General features: G+C 44.6%; 1 protein-coding gene across 2 annotated transcripts in view; it reads left to right on the forward strand.

Annotated features, from left to right (window-relative positions):
* Positions 1–21,562, forward strand: part of LOC147431273 (DNA topoisomerase 1-like) — a 114,337-nt gene extending 92,775 nt beyond the window's left edge. For both annotated transcript variants that reach the window (XM_086493884.1, XM_086493885.1), the window contains one exon: positions 21,109–21,562. In XM_086493884.1, the coding sequence (XP_086350010.1) occupies positions 21,109–21,177 (69 nt within the window). In that variant the 3' untranslated portion in view covers positions 21,178–21,562. The remainder of the gene's footprint in view (positions 1–21,108) is intronic.
* Positions 21,563–22,782: the final 1,220 nt, after the last annotated feature.

Here is a 22,782-nt window from a genome sequence, read left to right on the forward strand (position 1 = left end):
GGTGGTGTCCCATCAACAATCTCTATTAAGTTCAATGGTGTGATTTTCGGTGCGTTTGGATTGTTAGGACATTGTGCGATCAAATGATCTATGCCACAACGATTACAAGTGAGTATTGGCATTGCCAATGCACTCCCTTGACTTGTTTGCATTAGTGCAGCATTCTTTTGCATTCTAATGGGGCACTCAGCTACTCGATGTGGTCCACAACATTCGTAGCATTGAAGAGGTGGTCTCCTGGCAAAACTATTAATGTTTTGGCCTCTTGCTGCTAGCGCAGTAGCTTGATATACCGGTTTGATTTGTCCCCAATGGTCTTCCATATAGTACATGGGACACTCCTCAAGCATGTCGACTCCATAGGTGATACTAGAGTCTATGTCCTCTTCGCAATCTACATAAGTACTAGATGACTCGCAACCTATTTGGTTCATAGGTGTAACTCTTGGATGAGGGAGTTGCGGTCCTAGCACTGGAGGTGGCAATGGTGTGGTTTGGACCACATTTTGGGTTCTAGGGACCATGTGCTGTAATGGCAACTGTTGCTCCATGGGTGGGGTAGGCATCAATGCAGGAACTCGAGGTGAGTCTGGCCAAGCTATAGGCGGTCTATTTTCCATGATGCGTTTAAGCATTAGGCAATCCTTCGCTTGATGGCCATACCTACCACACGCGTTACAAGTCCCGTTAAACTTTACTCTGAAAGTAGGGCATTCACTCGTAGTATGTGGGCCCAAGCAAATTGAGCACCATTGTTGCTCCCTTCTTGGATACATATGAGTGTTTTGTGGAGCACGATTACCCCTAAGGCTTTCTTGGATGGCCTTGGTGAGATCTGCCAAAGTTATCTCAGATATCGTTTGCTCTTTCACGATTGGCTTTATCTTCATTGGCTCATGCCCTAACGCTTGCGAGCTACTAGACTTCGGCTCGACGGACACTCTTTCTCCTGCAATCATTAAATTATCCTCCAATTGGATTGCATTCATGGTGACTGCTTCCCAAGTAGTGATACCTCTAATGACTAGGCCATTATAGATACTTTCATGTCGTAGTCCCCTAATGAATCTATCGAGGAATTGGTTGTTGTTGAATCGCTCGTTTGGATTGCATCGAGAATTCAAATTCTTTAGGCAACTAATGAAGTCTCTCACGGATTCACCTTCTTCTCGTTGGGCTTTCTGGAGCTGAGAGGCTACACCCCAAAGTACTTCCTCTCGTATGTATTCCTTTAAGAACAGTCTCCTAAGACTAGAGTAGATCGTTTTCTCTTCTACTCTTAAGGTTCTATACCAATCTCCAGCCTTTCCGCTTACGGTCAAACTCAAAGCCTTACACTTATGTAGCTCATTGTGCTCTTCCAAGGAATCGCACACATGTTCAAAGACTTCCATATGCTTTCTAGCATCTCCGTCTCCACTGAATTTCTGTGTGAGCTTAGCTACTTGAATTGCCTTGCTCCTAGGCTCTCTATCAGGTGCACTACGCATGTTTTCCGCAATAGAGCGAACGATAGTTTGAGCAAATGCTGCCAAATCTCTTATTTGAGCAGGTATAATGGGTGTATGTGCTCCTGGAACCACATGTGAGATGGGAGTTGGCCTTGGCCTTGGCATACGCGCGGCTCTTGGGTCCCATATTTCGTATGGTGGTGTACCAAACCGTGGTCCAAAGTTTACAGGCGTGGCCCTAGGCATAGGGGGTGCCTGATATGGCATGTTATTATTGAATGTCATGGCTCCACTTGTATAAGAGCTTGGATAATGCCATTGTGGATTGTAAGCTCTTGGAATAATCGGAGGTGTAGGAGCTACATGAGGCTGAGGTACGACAGGTGCACATGATTGATACATGCATGTAGGTATAGTTGGGGGCACTGTGCTACTAGGCATCGGCGCAGTGTTAACAAATGAACTCCATGGTGTACTTCTTGTCATGCTCACCACTGGGATATGCATGGTAGCCGTAGTGTCATTAAGAGAAAGATGAGCTAGATCTGGGAAGGTAAAGCTGCCACTTGTGGGCTCAGATTGTATTGAGGCTCCTGGTGAAACAACATATGGAGGATCAATGGGGCTCACTGAGGGAGTCTCCATTTGTGATAGGGTTGGTTGGTTGGCCTTTCCCGTATCCAAGAATCTCATTAGGCCTGTTGAAGGCATGTTGATCTCTGTGTTCTGTCTTTCTAACTCGACAATCTTATGGAGGACATCACAGACTTTCTGTTGTTGCTCATCTATGCTAGTAGCACCCGATGTGGATTGTAGAACATCTAACCAACCCACATGATAGGTGTGTCCTGTGTACCGATCAGTTAAAGCTTCTGCTTGTAGGTCATACTCCCAATTTTCGTTTAGGAATATCCCATCTAGGCCTGGCGTGCTGGAGGTTTCCCTCGAAGTGGAAGCATTATTGCTCCCCATTGCTTGCCCCTCCGTGACTGCTACCTTGGGAGCACTCCGTTGCTCGGCTGGCATGATTGTTGTCATAGGAGCCTTTGCTTTCAAGGCTCGACTTTGTTCTAGCCTTCGTAGGTTCTCAATTTCCCTCTCCCTTGTTGCTTGCATATAGCGTTCGATCTCTTGTACTTCGGCAAGACTCCTACCATCGGGTAGTAAAACCTCAGAGGGAGATAGTCCTAAAGGATCAGGAGGTGCAGTGGATGGAACATTCACATGCACACTCTCAAGAAGCATAGGGTCTATTTTAGGCATGAATGACGAATTTACTTCCCCACTCCCTTCATTTATTTCATTAACCGCATGTTCGGAGCGAGTAGCTCTACTAAGGGTCTCTTTTAAGCGGCTAAACACGTTGGACCCGGGCCGTGGGCCCATGGCATGCATGTCTTGACTTGAACTATCAGGGTTTGGTGTAGGATACCCCTTCATGACTTCGTAGTCAGAGGAAGAATCACTAGACGCGATATGAGGATCTTGGGTCGCGCTACCTTGAGTCCCGGCCGAAGGTCCAGAACCTAGGGTGGAGGAATAATGGGTGCCCGCGTAAATGGAGGCACTACCAATATGCTCGTGCTCTAACACTCGTCCAGAGCGTAGGTTCATATTACTTGTATCCCCTAGAAGTGTCAGTGAGTGCCCATGAAGGCTGCTCACCTAATAATTTTGGGTGTTTTGCAACCCAAGTCTTTTCTTATTTATTTATTTTTTGATTTTTTGGTTCTTTTTTTCTGACCGAGCTATAGAATAGAACGTATGATAGCTCAAAACGAGCGTCTCGGTTAGAGGGACGTGCCGTGCTTTACAGCCCTCCGTTTGGTCACTTTATGCCCTCGGAATTCCTAAAACCGTCAATTTCTAGTAGGGAACTAGGCCCAAATTAGAAAGTCTAAGGGTGCAAGTGAGAAGAGAAGGGAGGAGAGTGGAGGACTTGCCCCACATGCTCTAATTGCCTCTTGAGGGTGTAGGGTATATATATAAGAGTTGAGTCTAGTATATATCATAAGACTGAGGACTGAGGCCTGGGCCTCGGCTTGGGCTTGGGCTTGGGCTTGGGCTTGGGCTTGGGCTTGGGCTTGGGCTTGGGGAAATGATCCCGATCCCGATCCCGATCAAAATTTTAGTGTAGCCCCCCAGTCACTTACGCTTAAATATTTTCGGGCTTTTTTTTTCTTTTAGTTTTTTTTTTTTTTTTTTTGAGGCAACGACCGCGCGTGGTTTAGGTGACTCTTTCTTGGCCACACACACTGTCAACACCTACCTAACCTCTCTGTCAACAGCTCACAGACAGCTCACTACCTTATCTACTTACCTAACCTCTCTGTCAACAGCTCACAGACAGCTCACTACATTAACCACTAACTAATCTACTAACTAATCTGTTAACCACTCTGCTAACTGCTTACTGACAGTGGGCTAACTGTCCACCTACTTCCGCTCTCACTACCTTACTGTGCAAAGACTGTGTGCAGGCAAACCTTGACAGAAAACTGTGTACAGACTGTGTGCAAACAGAAATTGCTAACTGTCTACCTACTTATTCATTCACTGCGAACAAGCTAACGACTACTAATTGTGCAAAGACTGTGTGCAAACAGAAAACACAACATTATGCAGAAATCATAGAACTTGTAGACAATACAGAAATTAACAACTTGCAGAAAAATAACTCATTCCTCTTCTTTCCTACTACAAACAACTCGTAGGAGAAGCACAAAGTGCCTCTTGGGCTTAGTGCAGGGCATTTCCCCGGCAGCGGCGCCAAAAATGTGCGCTCCTTGCTGCACTGTCGAAGCAAGGGACTTGCCTAATGTCACAAAGTGATGACGTGGCGGACAGCAGAAACCCTAAAATTCCTGCAAACGCTAATTTTTGCCAAAAACCCTAAATTCCGGAAATCGCGGAGGCGGATTATTAAAAAAAAATAAATAAATTTTTTTTTTGGGAAAATGATAAGCGACGCGAATTTTGCTTTTGCTTTTTTTTATTAAAAAAAAAAAAGAGAAAAGACTCTCTAAGAGAGAGAGAGAACTGATGCTTTTGATTTTAAAAGCTTTTGGGGCTCTGCTTTTGGGCATCCCTTGTAACCTTTAAATTAGTGGTGAGGGCCTCACTTCTCAGAGCATCTGGACGCAGAGTCTGAGAGTGAAACCCTAACCTCTCTCTTGTACTTTGATGATTGATTAATACAAAAAGAAATACCGAAAGGGGCGCCAGTCTTTGGGGCCAATATCTCTAGGCACGGAACTCCGCCGGGCCAGTGCAAATCTATTGTGATCTGTGAATTGTTTTGAAGTGGTTATTTGGTGTTGTCGCGGTTGATTCTTGACTTGGAGTGTCCAAGTTTGTTACACCTAACACTGTGTGCTCCAAGCACACAACTAGCTTAACTAGTAACCTCAAAAGAGGGCAATGGTGTGTCACTCACCGCTCTATGCTCCTGCCGTGGAGGATTCCTCGCTGCGAAGAAGAAGGAGACGCCGCTACGTCGTGCTCAACCGCTTCACCGCCGTCGTGCCGCCGCAATGCTCGATCGCACTCTCTCTCTCTCTCTCTCTCACACACACACACACACACACACACACACACACACACACACACACACACACACACACACACACAAGGAGGTGAAGAAGAAGAAGATGGAGATGGAGATGGAGCAAGAGCACTCTTCTATTGCACAAATGAGAGAATGAGTGAATTTTAGGTTTAGTTGGCTTTTATATGAGCTCACCCCATTCACACTTGGGCGCCCATGCTTAGCCAACTAATCCCTTGAATGTCCCAGTTAGAGTGCGCCTCTCATCGGCGATCACTCTTACCCTTTTCCTATTGGACCGACAAGCCCGGTACCTGACTCTACCAAATAAATAATACAATGTCCACCGTAGGTTACAACGTTCGTCTCGTAGGTGATAGGGTGTCCGTGAGCTGTGAGGGTTAACATCCAGCCTAGTACTTCACGGTATTGCTCTCCGGTGTTGCTGGTTTTGAAGAAAGATGGATCTTGGAGAATCTGCATCGATTATCGAGCTCTCAACAAAATCACCATCAAGAACAGATTTCCGATTCCTAGGATCGATGATATACTCGACAGATTACAGGGATCCTCGTGCATTAGCAGGATTGATTTGAAGAGTGGATATCATTAGATCAAAATCGCGTTGGGAGACGTCTACAAGAGAGCTTTTTGGACGACTTTTGGGTTATTTGAGTTTTTTGGTGATGCCTTTTGGCTTAACCAATGCTCCTGCGACATTTAATGTAAGGTGTAGCAGAATGAATGTTGTATTTTCTCAAGATTAGTGATCTTTATTGCTCAAGGTTCCTTTTAGTTCTTAGGGAAAGAGAGAGCTTTCCGTCTTATGGAGAGTGCTATGATCACGAACAAAGTGAGTGGATATTGAGCGTGCAAGTGAATGAGACTGAGAGAAGGAGAGAGAAGAGATACGGCACTGAGAGGTTGTAAAACCCTCCTCCGAAGGCCCCACTCTCGTCGGCGAGAGTGGTCTACTTGGTTGCACAAAAGCGTACAATGCGAATGCAATGGACTGATGCAAGGGAACTATGCCGATGACGACGACAGCGACTTAGGCTGAAATTTGTGACCTTCTTCGTGGCTGAAAATGACTGTTTTTGTCGGGGCTGAATCGAGGATGAAAAACGCTGGAGGATCTAGGGTTCTGCTGTGTTTTTGAAGGTACTACTGCCGGCTGAAACACTGAGTATCTGCTGTGATTCAATGGCTGAATTGCTGAGGGCAAAACGCTGATTTTCCTGCACTTTAGGCTGCGTTTTTGGGGGAGTTCTTTGGCTGAAAAAACGCTGGTACAGCAGTGAAGTTCTGGCTGAAAAACGCTGCCCCAGCAGGTCTCATAAGGCTGAAATCGCTGATCTTTGAAGGGGTTTCAAGGATGATAAAAAACGCTGATGAGGGGTCCTGCTAGCGTTAGTGAAGGAAGAGGTCGCTGATGTTGGTGCTAAGGGGAAACGCCAGGAGCATGAGGATGATGGCGATGGTTATTGGGGGCGGATACACCAGGTATGCAAGAAGCAAAAACGCTGATGGCTGCGGGTGGAAGGGGCCTCACCAAGTTGGCTTGGAGAGGGTCTTGTTGAGAGAGGGAGGGAACACTTGTTGCTTGGTAGCCTGCTGTGCTCCTTGGCTCATCTTCCAATTTGTGCTAACTTGGGTTTGCTTATAAATTAACTTACCCCGGAACACTTGTTGCTTGGTAGCCTGCTGTGCTCCTGGGCTCATCTGCCAATTTGTGCTAACTTGGGTTTGCTTATAAATTAACTTACCCAATTTGCCCTACTGAGTACCCAACAAAAGTCACTTAATAAATAAGTGAAAAATGTTAAATATAGGGAAAAATAGGCTAAAGTCACTTGAAAAATCCCCAAACTGACTCTGATGGAATCTGATGGAAATGCTTATGCTTATGCTTATGCAACCAGAGGATATGCACCTACTCTAAGTGATTGGGCATGCACGGTCTACGAATAGACTCACAAAAGTACCAGATCACTTCTAATCTAACTTTTCTAGACTTGACAAAAACCGTGCTATGGTGTAGCTTGTCCACGGACACATAGGGTTGGGATGTGTCACGTGACATCCCCTCCTTTTTAAAGTGAGGTACTGGTACCGAGCTGCATGGCTTCCTTGTAGTCTGCCAACAACTCTGGACAATCCTTGAAGAACTCTTCGTCTACCCACACCGCTTCATGGGTTCCTCGATCTTTGAACTTCAAAAAATAGTGTCGTACTTGTTTCTTCGAACCATGGCGAAACCGATGCAACAAAACTTGCTCCGGCTGCATGACTTCTGCTTCATCGATGATCTCCGGTTTTCTCTTCTTCCGAGACATCCTTTGGAGGTGCTCCCTGAAACACTTTCAACCAAGAAAGATGGAAAAGGTTGTGCATTGACCATGAGTTAGGTAACTGCAATTTCATTGAAACCTCATTAATCTTTTTGATGACTGGAAATGGACCATACATACGAAAAGATAACTTAGGGCATTTCTTCCAACTTGCTTAAGACGCTGTTTCATAATTCGTAGATACACCCAATCTCCTTTCTTGATGGAGACCTCCTGACGATCCTTGTTAGCCAGTCAAGAATAAGATTTCTGAGCCTTGCTTAGCCGAAGCTTCACACTCCCAGAAACCTCATCCAATGACTGACTCTCAGCATTGGCATCAGGCATTTGACTGACCGATCGAGTCAACAGTGACTGGAATCGGCGGCCAAAAGCTGCCTCATACGGAGTTCGACCAATAGCAGAAGAGAAGGAATCATTGAGAATAGCCTGAACCAATGGGAGATAGAGCTCCCATTGAGACTGCTGATCATGAACATAAGACTTCGACACATCAAAAGCCAACTGATTATAAATTTCCGTTTGACCATCTGACTGTGGATGGATCGAATACCTCGACATCGTACTTGATATACTCGTCCAATCCATAGAGAAAAGCCTCTTTGCTCTCATCATCCGACATGCGTAGTTGGGTACCTAGCTGCAAAACACGATTAGAAAAAGACATAACCGGCATACCATTTTGCTTGAGAGCTCGCCAATCGTCCTTCAATCGTGCAAGGTACTGAGGTGGCATAAACCACGCCTTGAGCTTGTCTTGGTGTAACAAACTTGGACACTCCAAGTCAAGAATCAACCGCGACAGCACCAAATAACCACTTCAAAACAATTCACAGATCACAATAGATTTGCACTGGCCCGGCGGAGTTCCGTGCCTAGAGATATTGGCCCCAAAGACTGGCGCCCCTTTCGATATTTCTTTTTGTATTAATCAATCATCAAAGTACAAGAGAGCGGTTAGGGTTTCGATCTCAGACTCTGCGTCCAGATGCTCTGAGAAGTGAGGCCCTCACCACTAATTTAAAGGTTACAAGGGATGCCCAAAAGCAGAGCCCCAAAAGCTTTTAAAATCAAAAGCATCAGTTCTCTCTCTCTCTCTTAGAGAGTCTTTTCTCTTTTTTTTAAAAAAAAAAGCAAAAGCAAAATTCGCGTCGCTCATCATTTTCCAAAAAAAAAAAAAAAAAAAAAAGGATGCACGACCCAAGCTTACTCCTGAGGAGAGAGCTCGCTTCATCAGAGAGGGGAAGTGCTTTGGATGCGGGAAACATGGACATATTTCCGCAAAGTGCCCTGATAAGGCACAGAAAGAACAGAATGATAAAGACGACGACAGGTCTGAGAGTTAGAGAGCAGCTGAGGAATGTGGCAGAAAAGGCAGATAGAAAAGCAGAACTGGTACCACATGGCGTGGGACTTGCACCGAATCAAATGAATGAAAGTACAAACTTTGCCGTTTTTTTTTTTGGGGCAAAGTGAAGGATCAGGAAGCTCTTTTGAAGGAGCCAAGGCCAACTTCGTTTCACTTGGAATTGGCGGCTCGATTTGGAACTGCGCCTGACAGACTGACGCCACAGGCGGAGGTAGTTCGACTGGCACCCGGATGGGATGTTGCCATTACACCGAGCATTGACAAACTTCGTTTGCAATGACAGGGGTGTTCAGGGCACGTGAGTGACGTTCTACTCGGGAACCCTTGGTACCACAAGAACTACGCCGTGGTTGACTACCGGGCCGAGAAAGCGACTTTGATAAATGAAGGGCTTAGAGATTGTACTTGATGAACTTCAGTTTTCTTACTCATTCTTTTGAGAGAACTGAACGATGGATAAGGGTTGAATATGTTTTGACCTGAAGAAAAGAACGCCAAGATTTTTTTTTCTCCACGCTCATGCCGATTGCTTTTGAGAGGGCCTGAAGATCATACCATTGATCTGATATCTGGAAGCACGCAACCGAATCGGCCACCTTATCGTGTGAGCCGAGTACAGAATGAAAAGATTATGAACTCAGTGAAAGACCTCTTGGAAAAGGGTCTTGTCCAGCTTAGTACTTCGTATTGCTCTCCAGTGTTGTTGGTTTTGAAGAAAGACGGATCTTGGAGAATGTGCATCGATTATAGCACTCTCAACGAAATCACCATCAAGAACAGATTTCCGATTCCTAGGATCGATGATATACTCGACAGGTTACAGGGATCCTCGTGCTTTAGCAGGATTGACTTGAAGAGTGGATATCATCAGATCAGGATAGCACCAGGAGATGTCTACAAGACAGCTTTTCGGACGACTTTTGGGTTATTTGAGTTTTTGATGATGCCTTTTGGCTTAACCAATGCTCCTGCGACATTTAACCGGATGATGGACAGGATTTTTCGAGAGTACAGGCTATTTGTTGGCACTTTCTTTGACGACATCATTGTTTTCTCCAAGAATGAGGCAGAACACAGAGATCATCTGCTTCAAGTCTTTCAGGCATTACGAGATCACACATTAGTGATTAATGCTAAGAAAAGTGAATTTTTCCTACCGGAGATACATTTTTTAGGACACATTGTGTCAACAGCAGGAGTGCAAATGAACCCGGCCAAGATAGAGACTATCCGTGATTGGCCCGATTTGAGGAATGTCCATGAAGCTAGAAGCTTCGTGGGACTGTGTTCGTACTACAGGTGGTTCATACGAAAGTTTGCAGAGGTTGCTTTCCCTTTGCATACCTAGACACAGAAAGAAGTACCTTTTTCGTTGGGACCCACAGAGGTGACTGCCTTTCGGACATTGAAAGAGAAATTGACTACGGGACCTATTTTGACTTTGCCGGACTTGCAGAAGTCATTTGAAGTATTTTGTGATGCTTGTGGTCGTAGTTTGGGTACGGTCTTGATGCAAGAAGGCCATGTCATAGCTTACGAGAGCCGTTTGTTCTCTAGGCCGGAGATGACAGCACAGATCTATGGGAAAGAGCTTTTGGCGGTTATCCACGCTCTTACTCAGTGGCGGCATTACCTACTCGGAGCGGATTTCATTGTCTTTACAGACCATCAGAGTTTGCGCTACTTCTTGTCACAGAAGCAGCTTTCGGAAAAGCAGATGCGGTGGGCGAACATCTTGTCACAGTTTCACTTCCAAATTGTCCATGTGCAGGGACAGAAGAATGTGGTGGCAGATGCTTTGTCTCGGAAACCGTTGGTTCTGGCTATTTCCGCGATACATCATAGGAGCTTCGAGGATATGGTCGATCAGTGTGCCATAGATACAGATTTTGCAGATATTTTCACACGGATACGGGATGGGGAGACAGTAGCTGGATACTCCCTTCGGGAAGGCTACTTGATGAAAAAGACTATGTTGTGCGTTACACAGCCGTTGAGGGAAAAGGTTATGACTGACTGCCACTGTCCACCTTTTACGGGTCACCGCAGCATTGCTACCACCATGAAAGGGGTAGAGAGAGATTTCTTTTGGCGGAGACTGAAGAAGGATGTGGAAGAGTTTGTGCGCAGTTGCTTGGTATGCTAGAAGGTCAAGTTTGACAGGCATAAGGCACATGGATTGTTACAGCCTTTACCCATACCCACCCGCCCCTGGCAAAATATTGAAATGGATTTCATTTTTTTTGATCTCCCGAGAATACAGAATGATCACGATGATTTTCCGATTACATGGCACGTCTGAGACGATTCTCTTCGACATAGACCCCAGATTTATGAGTTGGTTTTGGAAGGCAATTTGGGAGAACATTGGCACGTAGTTGCAGTTCTCATCATCGTTCCACTTGCAGACTGACGGGCAATCTGAGATTGCCAATTCAGTGATTTTAGATTTATTGAAGTCTTGTATCTCGCATCAGAAGACTCAATGGGAAAAGAACTTACCTTTGGTGGAATTTGCCTACAATAACACGATACACTCTTCGACGGGGAAGACGCCATGAGAGATTGTTGAAACTGCTGTGAAGGTTCCATCCTTCCTGAGCACGAAAGATTAGAAATTTGAAGCGGATGAATATTCGCGAGATTTGGATACGGCTTTTGCCAAGGTTCGCGAGACTTTACAGAAGTCTCAAGAACGACAGAAAAAGGCAGCGGATCGCCATCGTCGCGACTGGAAACTGAAGGAGGATGATTGGGTGCTCTTACTTTTGAGAAGGCACGCCTAAGAAAGAAAAAGGGAAAGGAGAGGCTTTTTCCAAAGCTTAGTATGTGATACTACGGACCTTTCCAGATTACTGACAAGATAAATGATGTCTCCTTCCGATTGGAACTGCCAGATACTTGGAGGATTCATAATGCATTGCATGTGAGTCTCTTGAACCCTGTTAAGGGTGATGTGCCTGATGATGGGGAGCCTGATGAGCAACCCGAAGTGGAAGAAAACGAGGAGATCCTTGTTCCTGAACAGATTTTGGCACATAACGATACGAAGAATAAGGGTAAAGTCCGAAGGCGGTTCTTGGTTAAGTTCAAGAATTATCCTGCACTTGATGCGAAGTGGATGGAGGAGGAGGACCTAGCAGATACTCCTCAGATTGTGAAACTTTACCTCGATGTTTTGGTTTAGCATAGTCTACTCCAAACGGAACCCAGAAACTCAGCTTGGCCGAAGATCTGGTGCAGTGGGATGCACAAGAGGGGAGTCGCTCCACTCCTTTGTCAACAGATGCCTCGATTTTGATACTAAAGTCACTGATGTCTCTTTGAGCTTCAGGGATACTGAGAGCTGACAGTATTCTGCTGGATGACTTTATGAAATGGAATTCCTGATTATGATACTGATTTGTTCTTGACTTCTTGTGAGTGCAGGAACTGATAGCCGAAATGACTGCAGCAATTTTTTTTTTTTTTAATAATCCGCCTCCGCGATTTCCGGAATTTAGGGTTTTTGGCAAAAATTAGGGTTTGCAGGAATTTTAGGGTTTCTGGCAGAAATTAGGGTTTCTGCTGTCCGCCACGTCATCACTTTGTGACACTTGGAAATCAGCCCAACTAAAAGAGAGGGGCGTGAGATCGTCGGCTGCCTCTAGGTGCACGGCTAGCTGTGCCTCTTGCCATGCGTGGTACCAATTGATGGCATCACCGGCAAGGTACATAGCTGCCGTCAAAACTTTGCTATTTCTTGTCTTCTTAGTTGTCGCAAAATAAGCATTAAATTGATGCAACCAAGAATGAATAACTGTAGCATCCATCTTACCGTCATACTTATTGAAAGTCAACTTTTCTGTGACTCGATAGTTGGAATCCGCGTCGTGGCTTACGCCACTTGACGAACTTCCACGATCTTTCGGTGGTTCGGTCTTCTAGGCTAGAATGTGGGAAATAAATTCTTGATGACGAATCTCTCTTTGAGCCTCTCGTTCATCGCGCTCGCGTTCGAAAGCAAGTCGATTTTCTTCTTGTTTTGCGGCAAGAGCAATGCGCTCATGCTCCTCAGCAAGGCGATTTTCTTCTTGTTTTGCGGCAAGAGTGGCGTTTCTTTCATCGCGCTCGCGGTCCTTGGCTTCTTGTGCTTCTGCTTTGCTTGCGAGTTGTGCCAATGCAACTCGATTCGTTTCTTGTTGTTGTGCCATTATGTCCAACATCGACTTGACCATCATCTCCATAGGAGTGAGTGCAACTCGTGGCGTAGATGGCGAATGGGAAAGGTCGAAAAAGTCTCCTGGTGGGGAAAAATTTTCGCCGCCTCTCTCATGCTCATCACCTGTATGCGAAGTATCCATTCCGCTTCGGGTGACGACCATGCACTATAATCTTGGGTTCTGAAGTTCGCGAGGAACTTGGGTTCTTAAGGGTCTTGAGGTTCTTGAGGTCCTTGATTCGTGAAAATCTAGGGTTCTTGAGGTTCTTGAGGTTCGTGAGTCTTGAGGGTCTTGGGTTCTTGGGGTTCTTGAGGTTTTCTTTCGCTTGCAAATCGCGTTGGAGAAGGATCTTCTCTTCACCTGAGTTCTACCCTTTTCTGCGGGCGCATCCCTTGGCGGCCTTGCGCTCACACCAAGGTTGCTTTTTCCCACCTCACGTCGATTGGCCGGCCGCTAAGTGCACGGTCCGCTCTCAATGAGTGAAAAGAGACACAAGGGGAGGTTGGACAAGCCCTTCTTTCTTGGGATTCCTGTCACTCTTCAACAAAACACGATTAGGAATCGCCACGCCCAAGTAAACTTGGGTTCGTGCGATCGCAACAAGCAAAAAAAATTCTTGTGGTTCTTTCCTTGAGTAATGCAGAACACTTTCAAAGCTCTGATACCAATGTTAGGTGCAACGGAATGAATGTTGTATTTTCTCAAGATTAGTGATCTTTATTGCTCAAGGTTCCTTTTAGTTCTTAGGGAAGGAGAGAGCCTTCCGTTTTGTATAGTGCTATGATCACGAACAAAGTGAGTGGATATTGTGCGTGCAAGTGAATGAGATTGAGAGAAGGAGAGAGAAGAGATACGACACCGAGAGGTTTGTAAAACCCTCCTCCGAAGGCCCCACTCTCGTCGGCGAGAGTGGTCTATTCTTTGATTGCACAAGGTGTACAATGCGTATGCAATGGACTGATGCAATGGGACTATGCCGATGACGACGATGGTGATGACGACGACGACTCGATGGCTGAAATCTGTAGGCTTCTAATCGCTGAATTCGGGGACTGTTTCGGTGTCTGAAAATGACTGTTTTGGCTGCGTTTTCTTGGGCTAAAGTTGGGGGATCATCTGCAACTGAATGGGGGCTGATCTGCTACGGTTCTATATGCTGAAAATCGCTGTTTTTCAATGCTGATTTTGCTGATCAAAAACGCTGTGGCTGCTGATCCAAAACGCTGAATGTTGCAGATCTGCTGGCTTTAGTGCATGGCTGAAAAATCGCTGAACTTGCAACAGTCCCTAGCGTTAGTAAAAACGCTGGTTGGGGCTGATGTCTGGTGAGCAAAAACGCTACTGTTCGTGGTCTTGGCGATGATGCAGGGGGGAAAGATGTGGAGGATCTGGTGTTGCCGCGGTACTGCAAGAGGACACGCCGGCTGAGGTCTATTTCCAAAACGCTAGGCTCTGAGGGTGTAGGTGATGATGCAAAGCCAAAACGCCAGGCTTCTGGGGGGTACTGCTGAGAAGTGACCTGTTGAGCGGGAAGCTCCTGCTGCCTCTTCTGCCGGAAAGTGTGAAGTTTGGTTTGCTTATATATTAACTTAGCAAAATTGCCCTACCTACTTTTGTTGGAAAGTCACTTAAAAATAATAAGTGAAAATACCAATAAATAGGAAAATAGGCTAAATGCACTGTAAAATTCCCCTAACTGATGCTAATCGATTCTGATGAGAATTCCGATGATCATGGTGTGTGCAACCGGAGGATATGCATCTATGCTAAGTGACTGGGCATGCACGGTCTACGAATCGACTCACAAAAGTGCCAGATCACTGCTAATCTAAACTTGACTTGACTGACTGAACCCTGCTGTGGTGTAGCTTGTCCATGGACACATAGGGTTGGGATGTGTCACGTGACATTGGTGGTTATCCATGCTCTCACTCAATGGTAGCATTACCTACTCGATGCGAATTTTACTGTCTTTACAGACCATCAGAGTTTGTGCTACTTCTTGTCACAGAAGCAGCTTTCGGAAAAGCAGATGCGGTGGGCGAACATCTTGTCACAGTTTTACTTCCAGATTGTCCATGTTTAGGGACAGAAAAATGTGGTGGCAGATGCTTTGTCTCGGAAGCCGTTGGTTTTGGCTATTTCCGCGATAGATCATAGGAGCTTCGAGGATATGGTCGACCAGTATGCGACAGATACAGATTTTGCAGACGTTTTCACACGGATATGGGATGGGGAGACAATAGCGGGATATTCCATTCGGGATAGCTACTTCATGAGAAAAACCATGTTGTGCGTTACACAGCCGTTGAGGGAAAAGGTTATGACTGAATGCCATTGTCCGGGTCACCGCGGCATTGCTACCACCATGAAAGGGGTAGAGAGATACTTCTTTTGGCCGAGACTCAAAAAGGATGTGGAAGAGTTTGTGCGCAATTGCTTAGTATGCCAGAAGGTCAAGTTTGACATGCATAAAGCACAGGGATTGTTACAATCTTTACCCATACCCACCCGCCCCCGAGAAAGTATTGCAATGGATTTCATTTTTGATCTCTCGAGAACAGAGAGTGTATCTGGACTGTTATTGACAGATTTAGCAAACATGCTCATTTCATTCCAGTGAAGAAAACAGTCAAGCTAGATCACTTAGCGAGATTGTTTGTGGCCCATAATTTCAGATTACATGGCATGCTTGTGACAATTGTCTCCGACAGGGACCCCAGATTTACGAGTTTGTTCGGTGCTCAGATTTTCAGATTACATGGCATGCTTGCGACAATTGTCTCCGACAGGGACCCCAGATTTACGAGTTTGTTTTGGAAGGCAATTTGGGAGAACATTGGCACGCGGTTGCAATTCTCGTCATCGTTCCACCTGCAGACTGACGGGCAATCAGAGATTGCCAATTCAGTGGTTTTAGATTTATTGAAGTCTTCTATCTCGGATCAGAAGACTCAATGGGAAAAGTATCTACCTTTGGTGGAATTTGCCTACAATAACACGATACACTCTTCGACGGGGAAGGCGCCATTTGAGATTGTTGCAGGTGCTGCGAAGGTTCCTTCCTAAGCACGAAAGATAAGATTTTTGAAGCGGATGAATATACGCGAGACTTAGATACTGCTTTTGCCAATGCTCGCGAGACTTTGCAGAAATCTCAAGAACGACAGAAAAAGGCAGCGGATCGCCATCGTCGCGACTTGAAATTGAAGGAGGATGATTGGGTGCTCTTACGTTTTGAGAAGGCACGCCTGAGAAAGAAAAAAGGAAAAGGAGAGGCTTTTTCCAAAGCTTACTATGCGATACTACGGACCTTTCCAAATATACGGAAAGATAAATGATGTCTCCTTCCGACTGAAACTGCTTGATACTTGGAGGATTCACAATGCATTTCATGTGAGTCTCTTGAAACCTTTTAAAGGTGATGTGCCTGATGATGGGGAGCCTGATGAGCAACCCGAAGTGGAAGAAAACGAGGAGATCCTTGTTCGTGAACAGATTTTGACACATAAGGATACGAGGAAAGGTAAAGGCCGAAGGCGGTTCTTGGTTATGTTCAAGAACTATCTTGCATTTGATGCGAAGTGGATGGAGGAGGAGGACCTAGCAGATACTCCTCGGATTATGAAACTTTACCTCGATGCTTTTGGTTTAGCATAGTCTACTCCAAATGGAACCCAAAATTCAGCTTGGCCGGAGATCTGGTGCAGTGGGATGCAGAAGAGGGGAGTCACTCCGCTCCTTTGTCAACAGATGCCTTGATTTTGATACTAAAGTCACTTATGTCTCTTTGGGCTTCAGGGATACTGAGAGCTGATAGTATTTTGTTGGATGACTTTATGAAATGTAATTCTTGATTATGCTACTGATTTGTTCTTCACTTCTTTTAAGTGCAGGAATTGATAAACGAAATGACTGCATCATTTTGGTCTGACTGATCTCGAATAGACATGGTTGCAATAGGGGCTAGCCAATCGGACATCGATGAGGTCTCGATTGGATCTAGACGCGATTGCTAGCTACATTGCCGATAAATCATGGTCTAAGATCCGAATGGATGTTGAATGTCATGTGGTGTCCTGTGATGTTGTGTGATGTGACTGTCGATTGGTACATGTGCTAGATGTGTGTTCCTAGTACGTAGGTACTAACAGTCAGTGTTTGCTAAGACGGTTTATGGTCCCTGTCTGTTTTGCAGGCGTAATCGAGGGCGATTACAGTGCTTTCAAGAGGGGGGTATGTCACAAAGTGATGACGTGTCTACCCGAGAGCCGAAACCATGATTGCCGCTAAAAAGCCTAATTCTGCAAACCCTAACCCTAAAACCCGCAAACCCTAAAATCTGCCAAAAACCCTAACGCTAACTCTAACCCTAAAAACTGTCATAAACATTAACCCTAACTATAGCAGCATGCTGAAAACCCGTGAAAAGCGCCAGTTGGATGACGTGGCAAAATTTTCGTAAATTGCGGCGGAATTTCAGGCTTTTTGCGTCAGCTTTTTCTCTACGCTAGAAAGAGAGAGAATTCGATTGCTTTATTTGATTTATGCTCTAGAGAAAGAGCTTGTGAGAGAAAAGAGTTCTGTTTTATTTTTAAGCTTTTAGGGCTCTGCTTTTGGCATCCCTTGTAAAACTTTAAATAAGTGGTGAGGGTTCACACTTTGCAGAGCATCTGGACGCAGAGTCTAAGAATGAAACCCGAACCACTCTCTTGTACTTTGAACACTGATTAATACATAAAGAAATACCGAAAGGGGCGCCAGTCTCTGGGGCCAATATCTCTAGGCACGGAACTCCGCTGGGCCAGTGCAAATCTATTGTGAACTGTGAATTGTTTTGAAGTGGTTATTTGGTGCTGTCGTGATTGATTCTAGACTTGGAGTGTCCAAGTCTGTTACAATACCTGAGGGTCCGATAGCAATTCTCAAAGAGCAGATGACAACACTTTCTACGAGCCTCGTATCTCTTCACACTCGCTTGGAGCAAATGCAGACGCAAACTGCTTCCCGGAGTCATACTACTACTACTCGGACTACACATGCTGCGTCTTTGCCATCTTCTTCCAAAGCTTCAGTGGCCGACCAGGAAGAACTACTCAAATCAAAGGTTTCGCATCCGAAATTTTCTCACCCAAAGCATGGTTTCTCAGAGACAACTAGACACAAAGTACTTTCGTGCGAGTAACAGTCTCAACATGAATATTCTTGGAAATGTTATAGTACTAAGCAACCTACTTCTTATTGGAATCATCAACAACAAAAGCAGCAACATGAAGATTCCAAAGGATCTCATCTTAAAAAGCAATCCGCTTTATCAAGAGGGGCTTACTTAGTGGCACGTATACCCGACCTTAGTCGAGTACTCTGTCGTGAATGCCGCCACACTAGACAAGTTCCCCCTCGTGAGCCATGCCCTACATTTTAAGTCTTTCTTGTCTGATGGTGGTAAAGTTGAAGATTTATTGATCCTTTCCTTGTGCAAGAGGATTCTTCAGAGGTCTAAGAGGCAACAACCCCCTCAACCTCCCCCTTCTCAATTGGAAGCCTTAATACCCACTGAAATAGATGAAGATTCAGAAGATTTTGGTTCTTGTGTGACAATCGACAAGCGCACAACCCTTTCTTTGGCCGTGATCCAAGTAGAAAAATTCGCCTTGTCACCGTCCTTGCGGAATAAAGTCTGTCTCTGAACAAATGCCGAATGCAGTGGTGAATGATAATTTTTCAAACTTGAAGACTCCAGTCCTTACTTCAACGATGCAAAGGATAAATCAAATGCAAACTCTTGCAACACGACTTCAGGTGCTGGAACTGAATCTTTGGACACAATTTGTTCTAGTGATAAACCTTTACAGATGGATATACCTTCAAACACTATTCTGTCTTAGTCTATGACATCCCTTTAGAAGGATTTTACTGTTCTAGACAAACCAATGGTTGCAGATTTCCAACCAATGGCAATCATGAATCGCATAGGTTGGATAGACAACGACTCTATCCAGCTAAGCTGGCATAGTTTGCATCCAAAAGCAGGGCCGTTTTCACCCTATTGTTCAGCACGCCAACGGCCAGCTTTCTCCTAGTCGTCTCGTCAACGTGTTGCTCGACGGTCCTTCTACAAGCCGCAAGCCTACACTCTTTCTTTGATTCCGCTCTGATACCATGTTGAACCAAAGAGGAGACACGAGACAAGGTTGAAGAGAGAGAGAGGACACCACCATCTGCAAAACCCCAAAGTATGTGGAGAGCACACACTGAGTACACATATATAGTGGGGACCCCTAGCTATTGATAGCATAGGTGTGGGCTCTCTATATAGCTCCAACAAAGTCACTTTACCAATAGTTTCACTTGATGCAGATAAAGATTCAATCTTTTCTTGGACAAAGCTCGAAGTTACAAATGACTTTGACAAAAGCACTAGTCAAGTTGCAGATGTGATATTGATACTTTTGACAAAGGTGAGACAAGTTGCAGATATGATCAATTTTCAGTTTGGCAAAATAGTTATGGTCAATAATAGTGTCGTGACGTGGGACTTAATGGTAAGAGCTTTGGATGCAGAAGCAAGCGGAAATACATTTTCCTTCTCTCGGAGTTTCTACAACTACCTTTGGGTTTCTATTTTAAATGGGAGGGAATGTCACGATTGTGATGTATTCTTTGTCTTTGTATTACCTTCTTCACTTGATTCTTTTGCAGATAGGAAGACGTACCAAATCAGAGACCCCTATTCCGGGAAGGTTGTGTCTCTTCTTCCAAGAGGCCATGCCTCTTCAACGAATGGCTGCATCTTTACGTTGAAGGGTTACGACTTTACAGCAGAAGGACACGACTATTGGCTTAGAGTCATGACTTTTGACCTACGGTCATGTAGTGTTAACAACCTTGTAACACATTTCAATTAATCAACACACATTCGGTCTCTTGAGTCTTTGTCTCTAGTTCTAGTTCAGTTTCAGTTTTTATCTAAGTTCAGTTATAAACACACATAGTAAGAGTGTTCTACACAATCATGGTTTCACCATGGATAGACTGCCTCCGTTCCAGTTTTTCTTGGATTCATCCTCCCTATCTCTCACACGGATAGAGATCAGTAGACTCATACGTTAGGATTTGATTCGGCTTGATACCAGGAGCACATGGATACAGCCGACACAAGAGTTGGGCACAAAGATGGATTTCTATAGAGAGCATCTTCTCCAACTAGTAGAGGATGGATATGTGATCAGACTGGCCTATATGGACACTCATTTATCCTATGGGATACAATGTGCTATTGGTCAGGTTCGCACATCATCACATCAGCTAGAGATTGAGACTGGCAGATTTAGGGGAGTACCAACAGAGGCCAGGATATGTCAGTTGTGTCATATAGAGGCAGAGATAGAGTTACATCACATTTGCCATTGTCCGGTATACTATGAGAGACGAGGCCGCTTTCATTGTCTATTTAGAGAGGGCGTTAGACCATTGGCTAGAGTCATGAGATATCAGGATCAGAGATGCCTCGGGTTGTTTTTGCTAGAGCTGCGTAGGCATAGGGAGGGTCGCTTGAGGAGATCAAGCAGTGGGAGACATTCGTAGAGGGAGATCACCGACTTCTCTAGAGCAAAGACTCGGTAGCCAAATGAACATGCTTCACATCAGACTTCAAAGCCCATCCATACCAGAGGTATATCAGTTGACATTGAGCTCGGGCGAGCTAGACGCCCACGTCTACGAGGATGACCATGACATTGAAAGAGGCTCCATCAAAGGATCATGACAATTCTAGCACGACATGGGAGCTGCCCAATTCGACTATTTACAGAGGCGGACATTGACGAGGCTCTTCAGCGGCCGATGAAATACTTTTTCGGACAATGCCCAATGCCGGGCATCCTCGGGCATTGATGATGATAATGATGATGATGATTTTAGTCTTTCACTTTACTTCATTTTATTTTTATTTTTGTACCCAGACATTGGATTAGATCCACCAAAATTGTATCAGTTTGGTCTCATAGGTCATTTTGGCCTTTTGAAGACGTTTAATGTAACATTTCATTTCATCTCTCTCTGTCTCTCTCTCTCTCTCTCTCTCTCTCTCTCTCGTATGGACACACCATCCATTTGTTTTTCTGTGATAATGTCTGTTTGTTTGTACCATCAATTTATTTCTTCTGAGACTTACGTGCATTTGCAGATTTTCAACAAATCTCTCTTAGCAAAATTCGCATGGGCTATGGACGTGGATATGAGCTTCCATTTTTAAGCCAGCATGATTGGCGTGTACATCTAAAGAGGGCAGAGGGGAGCCTTTCTGCCCGTGTATTCAGAGTTGGCACTAATGTAGGAGCCAATGCATATGGAGGTTCAAAGAGGTGGAGCTCATTTGGATGCCAATGCTTGTTGGCAATTTTATTTGGGAGCCAGCTGCGCCAAAGGAATTGCTATGGCTGCTGATGAGGCTGGAAGATGTTATGCTTTTGTAAGATGCTTTCGGTAAAATGTCATCGGGAGAAGGGCATCCCCTTACACTATTCTATATTCCTAATCATTCTTAATTTATACTTGCATTGCCCAGGCTCCAATTATGTAACTACTCTTTTTACACCAGTTCTTGTCTCAACTTAATTGTCCCACCATTTTTCATGCTATTTTCTTTTGGTCAATCCACCATTTCATGATCATGCAATGCTCAACCTACCCTGCACAATTTCCTGCACGCTGCGATGCAAAGATTATTGATTTTGGTTCATTTTTGTCCGTTTGGCCTGACATACTGGCAGCCTTAGCGTTGAACTTTGTCTTGGGTCAATCAAATGGCACCTTTTGATTGGGCTACATCTGTAAAGGACAGTAACAACACAGCCAGCTGTGGCTCTCTCTCTCTCTCTCTCTCTCTCTCTCTCTCTCTCTCTCTCTCTCTCATGCGCGCGCACACATCTGATTTGGCTCAAGGCAAAACATGGGCAGCCTTGGCTTCTGTATTCTATCTTACACCAATATCCCAATTTGTTCACCCAAATCAATGACTCTACAAAATACTTCAATGGCCTTGGTTCACATTGCTCAGTGGAGACTCAAATCAACTCACCCACAACCACATCATGCTAGAGAAGGATTCCTTAAGAACTTGCAGAACTAGCCAACTTCATTACCACTCTAGATTTTCTACAAGAAAAACTTTGAATGTGGCATCAAAATACAGATGGTTTGGACCTTTTCTTGGATAGTTGCACTCATCATTGTGTTTTTTTTTTGGGTTTTTTTGGGCTGTGCTTTTATGTAATAACTAATGTTTACTTTTTATGGATAAAATATTCGTCAACTTAGGTCGTTTTCATCCTGGTTCCCTTCAGGCACACATCATGCAGTCATGGAATTTATTGTAAGGGCTCTAGTAATTGCTCCATCATGTATCTCAATTTTGTCCATCATCTATTTAATCCAGTAAATTGCAATCTATTGACGAATGTTCACTGTTGTTATCTTTGCTCGATTTGTGAGTCCTTTTCTAGTTTTTTTCTATGGTTTCCTTGTTCTCAAATTTTAGTTCAAGTAGAGGCCACTTTTCAAACTGTGTATCTTATAACGTGAGTTAACCAGAGAGGATTAATTATTAATAGGTCAAAATTTATAATATATTAGAGGTGGGTAGGCTTTTTAAATAGGCCTATAGTGTAAACATAGCATGTATATTGGGGTATTATTAATAATCTCCTTGAGTGCACTTGATATAGGGAGCTTTTGATGAGTGATTGCCCCGGGCTCCCTCCCAATCTTCTTGTGTATCAATAGCAAATATGTCCTTTCAAGATGAGGATATTTGGTATAGCTTGGTTGAGGCTTTCTTGTAATACCAATTTTCGGCAAC

This window comes from Adiantum capillus-veneris, chromosome 21 (genome assembly GCF_014529385.1).
Source record: "Adiantum capillus-veneris isolate H3 chromosome 21, ASM1452938v2, whole genome shotgun sequence".
NCBI lineage: Eukaryota > Viridiplantae > Streptophyta > Polypodiopsida > Polypodiales > Pteridaceae > Adiantum > Adiantum capillus-veneris.